Source organism: Cavia porcellus, unplaced genomic scaffold (genome assembly GCF_034190915.1).
Source record: "Cavia porcellus strain 051 isolate PalLab524CR breed Dunkin Hartley unplaced genomic scaffold, mCavPor4.1 scaffold_23, whole genome shotgun sequence".
Lineage (NCBI taxonomy): Eukaryota > Metazoa > Chordata > Mammalia > Rodentia > Caviidae > Cavia > Cavia porcellus.
Genome location: NW_026947506.1, coordinates 15,756,842 through 15,772,848, shown reverse-complemented (window position 1 = coordinate 15,772,848; position 16,007 = coordinate 15,756,842). Strand labels below are relative to the sequence as shown.

Genomic DNA, 16,007 nt, shown 5'->3' with positions numbered 1-16,007 from the left:
GACACCACCATGGCCTTCCACTCAGAGGTCTCCAGGATGTCAGAAACATGAAAATTGATGAAATCCAGTGTCCAGGTTTTCAACTGATGTGCACTGTGGAGGTCAGCCAAGATGAGGATTTCCACGGCATTCTCCACAGAGAGGTTGCTGCACAGGTGGTTCTCACACATGAGCTTCAGGCGCTCCAGACCAAACCTGCTTGCAGCCTCCAGCAGTTCAGTTGCCATGATCCCTAGGTTTGGTGCCTTTCCAGTGTACATAAAGTATATCATTTCCTTAAAAACTTCAGGATCCATGTCACTGATTTCAACACGATTCTTTTTGCTTCCTTGCTTTTCATGTTCCAACAACGCCATGAAAACTGGAGAGCGAGCTGCTAAGATGGCTTTGTGAGCCTGGAATTCCTGGCCAGCCACACACAAGCAACAGTCTGAGAGCTGGGATCGCTCCCACAGTCCTCCTAGATCCTCTGCCAAGCAGCCCTCAGGAACCTTAACCAGCTTCCTAATATTCTGGCTGGAATGATTGGTGGGATCTTGTGCTACTTTCACTTCACAGAAGAAGGAAAGCTTGTCATTGGAGAGAAGCCCATTGTTTGGATCCAAAAGAAACTCTCTAAGGATGAAATGTTTGAATCCCCAGTCCTTTCCTCGCACAAATGTATAAGCTTGTGGACTTGAGAGCACCTTGGTTTTCTCTCCTTTGGCATTCAGAATGGAAAAGGTGAATTTTGCATGAGCTACCCTCCTTGGACAGCAGATCATTCCCAGGTATAAGCACACATAATCTTTGCTTTGTTCATCAAGACCATTTGGGTAGAGTCGTAAGCACCATTTCACTTGATCATTTCCTTCAGCTGAAAAGATTGAACTTTGAATGCAGTCATCTATTTCCTTTAGGCAAAATCTAATGTTATCAATGGTCCACAAAAAGGACACGTTCACTACTTTGATGTCTGTGGTGTACCTGCTGTCCACTGTGGGCCCCTGTGACATTTCTGCTGGGCCTGCGGTACTGGAAACCATTAACATCAGCAGAGTGAAAGTGCAGCAAGCTTGTCAAGTCACACGAATCAAATTTCTTCTTCACCAGATGGCACAAATTTCACTGCAGTCAGCAGTTCCAAGACAGGCAGGGCAGTATGGCAATCACAAGTAGAGAGCCTAGTTTATAGATTAAAAGAAATACTTATTTAGAAATAAGCTGACTGAGATTTCCTAGTATATAAGTCAATTCTGAAAAGTTTCTTGATCACTCAAAGAAATAGCTCACCAAAATGCACAGACCTTAAAATACGAAGCCTTGTTGAGTCCCGTCTGAGTTCCTTTCAGGAGGCTAATTCATCTGGGCTGGAAGCAAGGATATGAATTCCAAGTTTCAAGCAGGGAACCACCTCATCATGGAAACAGAAAGGATTCTTCCTTCTTGGTGTCCCTTTTATAACTCTTAGGACAGGATCCACCCTATGGTGGTTCTTCCCACCCTATTCTAATCCAATTGCCCTAGGTGTGTCTCACTCAAAATGTGAGAGTCAGTCAATTTTCATCCTACCTGTCTTTTCTATATGTTTATGAAAACAGTCTGTTTGACTAGCCCAGAATTTCTTTTGTCTCATTCATATGGGGGAGTTCTCTGGTCTATCGTCTTCCTGCCATTTCCAGAAGATGAGAGGCTAGGGTGGAGGATAGTAACTCCAGCATGCCACTGTTCTCAGTAGGCCCTCTGTGTTTATTCCTTTCTGGTGGTAAGGAGCAAAGCAGGACAGATCGGTCAATAAGGCACCTTTTCCCTTGGGATCACATGTGGGTGAAAGCCAGTTGCAGGGAAGTAATGTGAAGGGAGCAGATTCAAGGCTCCATGAGAAATAGGTGTGCTGGGAGTGAAGAGGTGGTTCTTCTGGGTAATCTGATACAGTGTCGGGAGCAAGGGACATGGATTTGGGACAGGCACAAACAGTGAATATTGGCAGAATGTCTCTAAACCTAAAGTCTAGTGTGGGACAACTGTAAATGCTACTTCCTCAGAGCTTTTAGATCTCCTACTAACCTAGTTCACTCCTTGGACCCAATGTTTGGAAACAGTAATATTACTGAGTTCCACTGGCATTTCCTGGGACATGGGTCATGCTGGGAGTGCCAGGAGTCCAGGCAAACCCTCTCCCCACCATGAGCAGCTGTGAGTCTGCCAGCCTGCAGGCTGAGAAACAAACATCACATCTTCTCCCCCTATCCCATTAGCATGTCGGAGCCAGTAATCTGGACGTCCCTTGAGAGGTTGACCCTAGGCAATGTAGTAAGGAGGGGATTTCCTTCTATCATCTCTTTGAAGCCCAATACTTTTATCCATCTTTTGGTTTGTTCTATAAAATATGGTCTTTTTTTTTAAAGCTGGTTGTGTTTAACTGAGTTTCCACATACATGAAAGTATGCATAGGCATTTTGAAGCAAACAACCGATTCTAGCACAGCCATTAGTGACTTCCTTTTTGTCTGATTTTAAAGACCTAAAACTCCTTTCTCAGACTGTTTGGATTAATTTTATACTAGGTTTCTCAGTATGAATTCTGTGTTTCAAGACATGGACAACTATTTGGAAGAAAAAAATAGACAACATGATAGATAGGGAAGATTTCAGATTATCTAGTTTTGAAATTTATATCTCTTACATTGCGTTATTATGTCCAATTTTGCTCTGTTTTGTTGTGTTTAATTTTATCTCCTTTCACAAAAATAACAATGCTGATTTGCAGGGTGTGGGCGAACACATCATTAATCCCAGCACTCTCAAAGCTGAGGCAGGAATATCATTGCAGTTTCAAGGACATGTGGGATTAAATACTAACTTGAATTAAAAACCAAAAGAATGAAAGGACAGAGGGAATGAGGGATGGAAGGAAGCAAGGAACGAAAGAAGGAAGCAAGAAAGGAAGGAAGAAAGGAAGGAAGAAAAGAAGGAAGGAAGGAAGGAAGGTAGGTAGACAGTAAGAAGGGCTACCACTTCAGGGATAGATATCACTGGCTTTCTTCCAAAGCTTCTCTTTTTTCTGTTTTACATACTCAGAGTGTGATCCAGTTTTCCTCCAGCCTCACAAGTGTTACATACCCTCATGTACTTGGGGACCTTATTGGAAGGAGCACAACAGTCCTCATCCCTAACAGATATTTTTTTTTCTCTTTTTCATTTTTATTGTTACCAGGGATAGAACTCAGGACTACAGCTTGCCAGGAAATTGCTTATGCTACTGAGAGAAATCCCCAGCCCATCCCTAACAGATTTTAATACTCTATTTTTATTTGAATGTCTGCAAACTTGTCTATTACACATGGGCAGGTAGAATTCTTTTAATCAGTGCTAACTGGAGAAATAATTGCCTCAATTATTGGTAGGTTAAATTCCTCTTCTGTACCAGGAAAGCTTTCTGTCATGATGTCTACAAAGTGCTTTTAATGTCATTTGTTGTCTCTCCTCGTCACTAAGTGCCAGCCTGTACTCAGTATGTGAAGTCCTTTCCTCAAACTGGCCTAAAGTGCTCTGAATTTTTAAAATGGATTTTTTTCTCTTGCATATCGGCTTGAATCTATTTAATGGGTTCATTTATTTCTTAGGTTGTGCTTCAACAGTTCTTGAAAGCTCGCCTTTTTTTTTGGGCTGTGTCTGAACTAACATCACTAAGAAGGTTGTGTATTTTGGTAATCTCTGTAGTTAGTTGTGGTTACTTGAGAGATTACTTCTGTTTTAATATATTCCACAGCCTCATTCAATTGCCTTGTTGCCACATTGAAGTAACCTACTATTGGGTTTATTGGGTTTTCAAATTTTGCAACCTCATTTCCCCCCAGGTTTGCTTTATTGGCCTGGGTGCCAGAGGATTAGTCTGATTTGTGTGTTCTCATGTCTTTTCTGTTTCAGTTGAATTCTTGGAGTGATACTTGCTAGATTCCTAACAGTATGAACTGAATTCGGGAAGATAAAACAGAATGCAAACAATCATAAACAATATATGAATTCATGATATGTCCAATCTGTCCTCAAGGGTTAAGATTCAAAATATATTTCAGAGGAAGAAGAGTAATGGCCAAAGGGAAAGAGATTACAATACAACGGAGATGGTAGATGGATCCCACCTACTGGGGGAAACTAATGCAGAAGACTAAATGAGATTTGAAAGAGAAAAATTGAAATCCAAACAAAAGCATACCCACAGGGAAGTTAGGAATCACAGTCACCCGCAGAAATTAAGAACAAAATAAAGGAGAAATTAAAAGCAGATGAATAAAACAAGAAAATACCAAACCAAAAAGAAAAATGAATGAAAAAAAAATCGTTCTCTTCCAGGATTCTCTCTGGATTCATTATTAGATGCCCTATGGATACAGTGTTCTGAGTTCCGCCATTCTTTCCCTTCAAACCAGGCACTGCCTTATGATGGAGTAGTAGACAGCATTAGCCAGCCTGCCTCAAGAGGAGGCTCATTTGAATAAGCTCATTCCAATCAATTTCCATGTGTCTGCACCCAACTAGGGTCTTCTAAAGGAAGCCAGCAGCTGTTCTGGTTAAGGTTCATCTGGCTTCACTTCAACATGGCTCCCGCCAAACATTCCCTCCCGCTGAATGACAAAATCCTTCTCCATTCTGTGCCAGACAGTAAAGACCTCGATGTCTGCTGCTTACCTACACTGCTGAGCCTCTCAGCATTGTCCACTGGCCTCACTAGCTATCACTGTTACCAGGAACAAGAGTCCCCAGGTCCAAACATCTCCCCTCACTAGTGTTGATGATTTCCTGATTCTGCAATAACTAGCATAACCAAAATAGGTTCAATGCCCCTATCAGTGCAATACCCAACAATCATCATTGCTGTGCTCTCTTAGTTAATTTTAGGTTCTGAATTTTATACAAAATATGTGCACTAGTTGTAATTCAGTTGTGTAGATTTTGATACTTCTACATTAAGAAGATACTTTCTTGTACAAAATGACGAGAAAAATAGAAATCATGGGTAATTTGTAATAAATTTTCTTCTCTATAGCTACTTTTACAAATATGAGCATAACACTCACTATTAGAGATACACACACACACACACACACACAGGCACACAAACACACACACAAAATGTAGTAAAGCTAATGAAATGCAAGCTCTTGAATTTCCTTTTAAATAGGGTAAAATTTTTCCAAAATTAACCCTTCTTAGAATATTGTATAAGTTTCTTCCTTGGATACACTGTGGAATTCCATTTGCATGGAAAATGTCATCAGCCTTGTAGGAACATTTTGTACATTTTTTCATGAATTCTCTTTGTGTAGCAATGCCTTTTAAACCAGGCTAATGAAAGGTGGGAAAATGCTGCTTTTGTTTCTAATCCAGCCCTAGAGCTATGTTAGAACTGAAGGGGCAAAAATTTTTCCACATTCTTGTGTACAGATACAAGAGTATTGCCTGGCATATACCTTGTGATACATAGTAAGTTGCGGTTTATTGAGATTACAAGATGACAGTAGGATGAATTACAAGTGCAAAATGGAAAGTAAAGAGGAATAGAAACTTTAAAGATTCAGGGTTACAGTACCTAAGAATTTAGACCGAGATGTCTTCCACAGAGGTGTGATAAGGCTAATCCATGTGCCTGCTTTCAAGGTCAGGTACATTTGGCTCCTGTTGCTTCCCATTTTGGTTAGAAAACTCTAAATCTGTTCCATGTTTTCCTAGGGTTGTTGATTTTCTGAGTGAGAGATCACTACATGCTAACTATACACATAAATAATCAGTCATATTGTGATTAGACTTGAATGAAGGAAACGAAATGGTTCATGCAAGTTTACTATTTGTCACTAGTCTCCTACCACTTTCATCATCCGGGACTCCTGGATAGATACTTTATTTATTAGTGTGTTGTTTGCACATAAGAGTTGGAAGTGTCACAAGATGCCTTCACTCGTAGCTCGAGAATGTGTGACACACAACTTTGGATGATACAGGTAAATTGGTGCCTCCGGGGACTTTGGCAGGCCTTTCAGTGCTTGCCAAATGCAGTTGGTGATTTCCTTGCTTCAGAATGCCTGTAAAGTTATGGCAAATTCTTGTTCATCTTCTGTCATATATTTTTCTTAGAATTAAGCAGTCAAACAAGTGGTTTCTTCAAAAAAGTCTTCTGCTAGTAATGTTGGATTAGCATTAACCCCCATCGAATCCCAACATCGCAGAGGGATGATTGTTTTCTGGGAACGGGAGCACTTCAGCCTTCAAGAGTTCACAACTGTGACACCAACTGAGGGAATGAACAGGCATTCTCAGTCCTAACTCCTAATGCTTAACAGCTGGCATGTCATTCTCACAAGAGTGTTAATATAGCGCCATATCTCACTGGTTGCCCTTCAGCCACTTAAGCTGCAATTCTTGCCTGGTTCCTCTGTAGAATTGCAAGGAAAACATTCTTTTGGTCAATTTGTACATTCAATATAACTTCTGTTTCTATGAAGCACTTGACAATAAGTCACTGTAACACATATTTGTACTCAGAGAAGCTGAGAAGACCTGTGCTTGCCCTGAAAAATCTTCTGCCCTAATCCACTTTGCTCCATTCATTTCACTATGAGGAAATTACACTTTGTAAGTTATTTTCAATGTTTTTTGTTGTTCATTTGATGCAGTGATAGAAACTCATACTTTTTAATTTCCACATTTCATGTAAAAGATAATAATTATTTACATATTTGGAAAGAAAAAAAATTAACATTTGAATGTTCTCCCTTGTAGGATGAACAGCGATTCCCAAGCAACTGGGATGACTCCTACCTAATCAGCAAGTCAGGTATGGACAGCTGAGGAATCTGTGTTCTGAAAGTTTTCACACAAAAAATTAATAAAAATTTTCCTTTTTTCCTCCTTTAAAGCTTTTCCTGTTTTATTCTCTTTAATGAGGAGGAGAGAATGGACGTGAAATAAAACTTGAGGGTGATAATACCAAAACACATATTCCCACAACATCTAAGAACCATAGTTCTTTTCAAGAAATATGCACACAGAGTGAATTATTTTGTCTCATTTTCAACAATCTCAGCCAGCTTGAGGTGAGAAAAGGACACTTCTAGGAGTAAGGACACAAGAATAGGACATATGTATGCCAAATATCTGCAAAAGTCAGGCAGTAAACTGAGCCAAAGAAGCACTTGCCTGGCAATGACCAGGTTGTGAGTTGTGAGTTCAAGATATGATAAAGACTGAGAGAGATAGAGATAGATAGACAGACATACAGACAGACAGATAGACATATATATATATATATATATATATATATATATATATAGAGAGAGAGAGAGAGAGAGAGAGAGAGAGAAAGAGAGAGAGACAAAACTCTTAGTGATTTTACTGCATAGTTGTTATACAGGTTGTTATCCCATATTGACATTCATGAAGATTTACACAACCAGCACATAAAGGGTTACCAGCTGTAAGCCCTGATTTAACAAATGTTTTGAAATCTGTACCTGTTCAAGACAAGGGGATCCATTTCTTTATATATTTTTAGAAGCTCTGAGCCATTACAGATTCTAGGTGATTCCAGAGTAACACCACTAATGATTTTTACAAAAGCCCAAACTTTGAGATGAAACCCACTACGTTTTCATTTTTAATTTTAATTCTATTCTTCATAATACCATAGAAACATGTATTCTATTCTTATGAATATTAAATGTTCACAGTGAGAAAGCTCTTTTTGAGATTTATAGTGTGAATTTGCCAACAGCCATTTCTCAGTGCAGTTGTAAGTAATAAATTTTGCTTCCTCAACATGAATTCCTCTGAAATACATAAAACACTTCTACTTTTAATTCTCTTTCATGCCATTTTCGTAAATCTGAGCATTTTCCTCTCTTTTTTCTCCAGGACCATGATTGGACTGCTCGCTCAGAGGCCTAGATTTTGCGGGAATGTGCTGTAGTGCTTGTGCTGCCTGTCTGTGTCACTGGGACAGGACAACATGAGCAAAGACTTGCATTGTGTGATTGTCCTTTGGCTTCAGCAGCCTGAGTTCTGGGTCATTTATTTCTGCCATCTACTATGTTAATTAGTGACATTGTACATCCACTGTGTTCATCCCGTGGATGGGCCTGAAATCATCAGCACACTGAAATTTTTCTTAGCTTCTGAATCTAACACACAGAAAAAGGATGAGGAGCCAAACAACTGTACAAAGTAAGATTCAGGTTTATTTACAGAGAAAAGTGAGGGACAGCAAAAAGCCCGTGTTACAAGTGGGGTGCCCAGGGATGCATGATGGTGCAGAAAGCCAGGAAGGAGTCTTGCATTTACAGAGTGAAGTTCATGGTCCCTGCCTCTAAGGGTAGCCCCACCCCAGGTCTGCCTTCAACATTGACAGGAGTTTTGGTTTCCGTTTGGCATCGACACTGTAAAAACCCACTTTGCTCAATATTATAAAACACAGATTTGAAAATGCATGATACACGACTTCTAAATTCTCAGTATCGCATTTCCTTTTTCTGACCTTAAGACGGTGGTCCCTTCTCTCCCCTAGAGAGGCACAATTTAATATTTCCACATAGAAGAGTGAAGTTTCCACGGATTTCCCTAGCATATTATGGTTCAGGGGCAGCAAATGTGGCCAGGGTTTTGGGAAGATAAATGGAGATAGATGTGGGATCTCAGGACAGTCTCACACGCTTGCATGGGGGTACCAGGAATGCACACTGCATGGAAACCAGAGAGTGATAGGCTTCGGCCACCAAGTGAGGGTGGGACACCACCATGGCCTTCCACTCAGAGGTCTCCAGGATGTCAGAAACATGAAAATTGATGAAATCCAGTGTCCGGGTTTTCAACTGATGTGCACTGTGGAGGTCAGCCAAGATGAGGATTTCCACGGCATTCTCCACAGAGAGGTTGCTGCACAGGTGGTTCTCACACATGAGCTTCAGGCGCTCCAGACCAAACCTGCTTGCAGCCTCCAGCAGTTCAGTTGCCATGATCCCTAGGTTTGGTGCCTTTCCAGTGTACATAAAGTATATCATTTCCTTAAAAACTTCAGGATCCATGTCACTGATTTCAACACGATTCTTTTTGCTTCCTTGCTTTTCATGTTCCAACAACGCCATGAAAACTGGAGAGCGAGCTGCTAAGATGGCTTTGTGAGCCTGGAATTCCTGGCCAGCCACACACAAGCAACAGTCTGAGAGCTGGGATCGCTCCCACAGTCCTCCTAGATCCTCTGCCAAGCAGCCCTCAGGAACCTTAACCAGCTTCCTAATATTCTGGCTGGAATGATTGGTGGGATCTTGTGCTACTTTCACTTCACAGAAGAAGGAAAGCTTGTCATTGGAGAGAAGCCCATTGTTTGGATCCAAAAGAAACTCTCTAAGGATGAAATGTTTGAATCCCCAGTCCTTTCCTCGCACAAATGTATAAGCTTGTGGACTTGAGAGCACCTTGGTTTTCTCTCCTTTGGCATTCAGAATGGAAAAGGTGAATTTTGCATGAGCTACCCTCCTTGGACAGCAGATCATTCCCAGGTATAAGCACACATAATCTTTGCTTTGTTCATCAAGACCATTTGGGTAGAGTCGTAAGCACCATTTCACTTGATCATTTCCTTCAGCTGAAAAGATTGAACTTTGAATGCAGTCATCTATTTCCTTTAGGCAAAATCTAATGTTATCAATGGTCCACAAAAAGGACACGTTCACTACTTTGATGTCTGTGGTGTACCTGCTGTCCACTGTGGGCCCCTGTGACATTTCTGCTGGGCCTGCGGTACTGGAAACCATTAACATCAGCAGAGTGAAAGTGCAGCAAGCTTGTCAAGTCACACGAATCAAATTTCTTCTTCACCAGATGGCACAAATTTCACTGCAGTCAGCAGTTCCAAGACAGGCAGGGCAGTATGGCAATCACAAGTAGAGAGCCTAGTTTATAGATTAAAAGAAATACTTATTTAGAAATAAGCTGACTGAGATTTCCTAGTATATAAGTCAATTCTGAAAAGTTTCTTGATCACTCAAAGAAATAGCTCACCAAAATGCACAGACCTTAAAATACGAAGCCTTGTTGAGTCCCGTCTGAGTTCCTTTCAGGAGGCTAATTCATCTGGGCTGGAAGCAAGGATATGAATTCCAAGTTTCAAGCAGGGAACCACCTCATCATGGAAACAGAAAGGATTCTTCCTTCTTGGTGTCCCTTTTATAACTCTTAGGACAGGATCCACCCTATGGTGGTGCTTCCCACCCTATTCTAATCCAATTGCCCTAGGTGTGTCTCACTCAAAATGTGAGAGTCAGTCAATTTTCATCCTACCTGTCTTTTCTATATGTTTATGAAAACAGTCTGTTTGACTAGCCCAGAATTTCTTTTGTCTCATTCATATGGGGGAGTTCTCTGGTCTATCGTCTTCCTGCCATTTCCAGAAGATGAGAGGCTAGGGTGGAGGATAGTAACTCCAGCATGCCACTGTTCTCAGTAGGCCCTCTGTGTTTATTCCTTTCTGGTGGTAAGGAGCAAAGCAGGACAGATCGGTCAATAAGGCACCTTTTCCCTTGGGATCACATGTGGGTGAAAGCCAGTTGCAGGGAAGTAATGTGAAGGGAGCAGATTCAAGGCTCCATGAGAAATAGGTGTGCTGGGAGTGAAGAGGTGGTTCTTCTGGGTAATCTGATACAGTGTCGGGAGCAAGGGACATGGATTTGGGACAGGCACAAACAGTGAATATTGGCAGAATGTCTCTAAACCTAAAGTCTAGTGTGGGACAACTGTAAATGCTACTTCCTCAGAGCTTTTAGATCTCCTACTAACCTAGTTCACTCCTTGGACCCAATGTTTGGAAACAGTAATATTACTGAGTTCCACTGGCATTTCCTGGGACATGGGTCATGCTGGGAGTGCCAGGAGTCCAGGCAAACCCTCTCCCCACCATGAGCAGCTGTGAGTCTGCCAGCCTGCAGGCTGAGAAACAAACATCACATCTTCTCCCCCTATCCCATTAGCATGTCGGAGCCAGTAATCTGGACGTCCCTTGAGAGGTTGACCCTAGGCAATGTAGTAAGGAGGGGATTTCCTTCTATCATCTCTTTGAAGCCCAATACTTTTATCCATCTTTTGGTTTGTTCTATAAAATATGGTCTTTTTTTTTAAAGCTGGTTGTGTTTAACTGAGTTTCCACATACATGAAAGTATGCATAGGCATTTTGAAGCAAACAACCGATTCTAGCACAGCCATTAGTGACTTCCTTTTTGTCTGATTTTAAAGACCTAAAACTCCTTTCTCAGACTGTTTGGATTAATTTTATACTAGGTTTCTCAGTATGAATTCTGTGTTTCAAGACATGGACAACTATTTGGAAGAAAAAAATAGACAACATGATAGATAGGGAAGATTTCAGATTATCTAGTTTTGAAATTTATATCTCTTACATTGCGTTATTATGTCCAATTTTGCTCTGTTTTGTTGTGTTTAATTTTATCTCCTTTCACAAAAATAACAATGCTGATTTGCAGGGTGTGGGCGAACACATCATTAATCCCAGCACTCTCAAAGCTGAGGCAGGAATATCATTGCAGTTTCAAGGACATGTGGGATTAAATACTAACTTGAATTAAAAACCAAAAGAATGAAAGGACAGAGGGAATGAGGGATGGAAGGAAGCAAGGAACGAAAGAAGGAAGCAAGAAAGGAAGGAAGAAAGGAAGGAAGAAAAGAAGGAAGGAAGGAAGGAAGGTAGGTAGACAGTAAGAAGGGCTACCACTTCAGGGATAGATATCACTGGCTTTCTTCCAAAGCTTCTCTTTTTTCTGTTTTACATACTCAGAGTGTGATCCAGTTTTCCTCCAGCCTCACAAGTGTTACATACCCTCATGTACTTGGGGACCTTATTGGAAAGAGCACAACAGTCCTCATCCCTAACAGATATTTTTTTTTTCTCTTTTTCATTTTTATTGTTACCAGGGATAGAACTCAGGACTACAGCTTGCCAGGAAATTGCTTATGCTACTGAGAGAAATCCCCAGCCCATCCCTAACAGATTTTAATACTCTATTTTTATTTGAATGTCTGCAAACTTGTCTATTACACATGGGCAGGTAGAATTCTTTTAATCAGTGCTAACTGGAGAAATAATTGCCTCAATTATTGGTAGGTTAAATTCCTCTTCTGTACCAGGAAAGCTTTCTGTCATGATGTCTACAAAGTGCTTTTAATGTCATTTGTTGTCTCTCCTCGTCACTAAGTGCCAGCCTGTACTCAGTATGTGAAGTCCTTTCCTCAAACTGGCCTAAAGTGCTCTGAATTTTTAAAATGGATTTTTTTCTCTTGCATATCGGCTTGAATCTATTTAATGGGTTCATTTATTTCTTAGGTTGTGCTTCAACAGTTCTTGTAAGCTCGCCTTTTTTTTTGGGCTGTGTCTGAACTAACATCACTAAGAAGGTTGTGTATTTTGGTAATCTCTGTAGTTAGTTGTGGTTACTTGAGAGATTACTTGTGTTTTAATATATTCCACAGCCTCATTCAATTGCCTTGTTGCCACATTGAAGTAACCTACTATTGGGTTTATTGGGTTTTCAAATTTTGCAACCTCATTTCCCCCCAGGTTTGCTTTATTGGCCTGGGTGCCAGAGGATTAGTCTGATTTGTGTGTTCTCATGTCTTTTCTGTTTCAGTTGAATTCTTGGAGTGATACTTGCTAGTTTCCTAACAGTATGAACTGAATTCGGGAAGATAAAACAGAATGCAAACAATCATAAACAATATATGAATTCATGATATGTCCAATCTGTCCTCAAGGGTTAAGATTCAAAATATATTTCAGAGGAAGAAGAGTAATGGCCAAAGGGAAAGAGATTACAATACAACGGAGATGGTAGATGGATCCCACCTACTGGGGGAAACTAATGCAGAAGACTAAATGAGATTTGAAAGAGAAAAATTGAAATCCAAACAAAAGCATACCCACAGGGAAGTTAGGAATCACAGTCACCCGCAGAAATTAAGAACAAAATAAAGGAGAAATTAAAAGCAGATGAATAAAACAAGAAAATACCAAACCAAAAAGAAAAATGAATGAAAAAAAAATCGTTCTCTTCCAGGATTCTCTCTGGATTCATTATTAGATGCCCTATGGATACAGTGTTCTGAGTTCCGCCATTCTTTCCCTTCAAACCAGGCACTGCCTTATGATGGAGTAGTAGACAGCATTAGCCAGCCTGCCTCAAGAGGAGGCTCATTTGAATAAGCTCATTCCAATCAATTTCCATGTGTCTGCACCCAACTAGGGTCTTCTAAAGGAAGCCAGCAGCTGTTCTGGTTAAGGTTCATCTGGCTTCACTTCAACATGGCTCCCGCCAAACATTCCCTCCCGCTGAATGACAAAATCCTTCTCCATTCTGTGCCAGACAGTAAAGACCTCGATGTCTGCTGCTTACCTACACTGCTGAGCCTCTCAGCATTGTCCACTGGCCTCACTAGCTATCACTGTTACCAGGAACAAGAGTCCCCAGGTCCAAACATCTCCCCTCACTAGTGTTGATGATTTCCTGATTCTGCAATAACTAGCATAACCAAAATAGGTTCAATGCCCCTATCAGTGCAATACCCAACAATCATCATTGCTGTGCTCTCTTAGTTAATTTTAGGTTCTGAATTTTATACAAAATATGTGCACTAGTTGTAATTCAGTTGTGTAGATTTTGATACTTCTACATTAAGAAGATACTTTCTTGTACAAAATGACAAGAAAAATAGAAATCATGGGTAATTTGTAATAAATTTTCTTCTCTATAGCTACTTTTACAAATATGAGCATAACACTCACTATTAGAGATACACACACACACACACACACAGGCACACAAACACACACACAAAATGTAGTAAAGCTAATGAAATGCAAGCTCTTGAATTTCCTTTTAAATAGGGTAAAATTTTTCCAAAATTAACCCTTCTTAGAATATTGTATAAGTTTCTTCCTTGGATACACTGTGGAATTCCATTTGCATGGAAAATGTCATCAGCCTTGTAGGAACATTTTGTACATTTTTTCATGAATTCTCTTTGTGTAGCAATGCCTTTTAAACCAGGCTAATGAAAGGTGGGAAAATGCTGCTTTTGTTTCTAATCCAGCCCTAGAGCTATGTTAGAACTGAAGGGGCAAAAATTTTTCCACATTCTTGTGTACAGATACAAGAGTATTGCCTGGCATATACCTTGTGATACATAGTAAGTTGCGGTTTATTGAGATTACAAGATGACAGTAGGATGAATTACAAGTGCAAAATGGAAAGTAAAGAGGAATAGAAACTTTAAAGATTCAGGGTTACAGTACCTAAGAATTTAGACCGAGATGTCTTCCACAGAGGTGTGATAAGGCTAATCCATGTGCCTGCTTTCAAGGTCAGGTACATTTGGCTCCTGTTGCTTCCCATTTTGGTTAGAAAACTCTAAATCTGTTCCATGTTTTCCTAGGGTTGTTGATTTTCTGAGTGAGAGATCACTACATGCTAACTATACACATAAATAATCAGTCATATTGTGATTAGACTTGAATGAAGGAAACGAAATGGTTCATGCAAGTTTACTATTTGTCACTAGTCTCCTACCACTTTCATCATCCGGGACTCCTGGATAGATACTTTATTTATTAGTGTGTTGTTTGCACATAAGAGTTGGAAGTGTCACAAGATGCCTTCACTCGTAGCTCGAGAATGTGTGACACACAACTTTGGATGATACAGGTAAATTGGTGCCTCCGGGGACTTTGGCAGGCCTTTCAGTGCTTGCCAAATGCAGTTGGTGATTTCCTTGCTTCAGAATGCCTGTAAAGTTATGGCAAATTCTTGTTCATCTTCTGTCATATATTTTTCTTAGAATTAAGCAGTCAAACAAGTGGTTTCTTCAAAAAAGTCTTCTGCTAGTAATGTTGGATTAGCATTAACCCCCATCGAATCCCAACATCGCAGAGGGATGATTGTTTTCTGGGAACGGGAGCACTTCAGCCTTCAAGAGTTCACAACTGTGACACCAACTGAGGGAATGAACAGGCATTCTCAGTCCTAACTCCTAATGCTTAACAGCTGGCATGTCATTCTCACAAGAGTGTTAATATAGCGCCATATCTCACTGGTTGCCCTTCAGCCACTTAAGCTGCAATTCTTGCCTGGTTCCTCTGTAGAATTGCAAGGAAAACATTCTTTTGGTCAATTTGTACATTCAATATAACTTCTGTTTCTATGAAGCACTTGACAATAAGTCACTGTAACACATATTTGTACTCAGAGAAGCTGAGAAGACCTGTGCTTGCCCTGAAAAATCTTCTGCCCTAATCCACTTTGCTCCATTCATTTCACTATGAGGAAATTACACTTTGTAAGTTATTTTCAATGTTTTTTGTTGTTCATTTGATGCAGTGATAGAAACTCATACTTTTTAATTTCCACATTTCATGTAAAAGATAATAATTATTTACATATTTGGAAAGAAAAAAAATTAACATTTGAATGTTCTCCCTTGTAGGATGAACAGCGATTCCCAAGCAACTGGGATGACTCCTACCTAATCAGCAAGTCAGGTATGGACAGCTGAGGAATCTGTGTTCTGAAAGTTTTCACACAAAAAATTAATAAAAATTTTCCTTTTTTCCTCCTTTAAAGCTTTTCCTGTTTTATTCTCTTTAATGAGGAGGAGAGAATGGACGTGAAATAAAACTTGAGGGTGATAATACCAAAACACATATTCCCACAACATCTAAGAACCATAGTTCTTTTCAAGAAATATGCACACAGAGTGAATTATTTTGTCTCATTTTCAACAATCTCAGCCAGCTTGAGGTGAGAAAAGGACACTTCTAGGAGTAAGGACACAAGAATAGGACATATGTATGCCAAATATCTGCAAAAGTCAGGCAGTAAACTGAGCCAAAGAAGCACTTGCCTGGCAATGACCAGGTTGTGAGTTGTGAGTTCAAGCCATGATAAAGACTGAGAGAGATAGAGATAGATAGACAG

General features: G+C 40.2%; 1 protein-coding gene across 1 annotated transcript; it reads right to left on the bottom strand.

The window, feature by feature from the left end:
• Window positions 1–8,665: 8,665 nt before the first annotated feature.
• LOC134472262 (speckle-type POZ protein-like) lies at window positions 8,666–11,866 on the bottom strand. Its single transcript, XM_063233535.1, has 2 exons — window positions 11,861–11,866; window positions 8,666–9,091 (listed from the first exon to the last, which is right to left on the bottom strand). Exons 1-2 carry the CDS (start codon window positions 11,864–11,866, stop codon window positions 8,666–8,668), a joined length of 432 nt encoding a protein of 143 aa, XP_063089605.1.
• Between the last annotated feature and the right edge of the window lie 4,141 nt (window positions 11,867–16,007).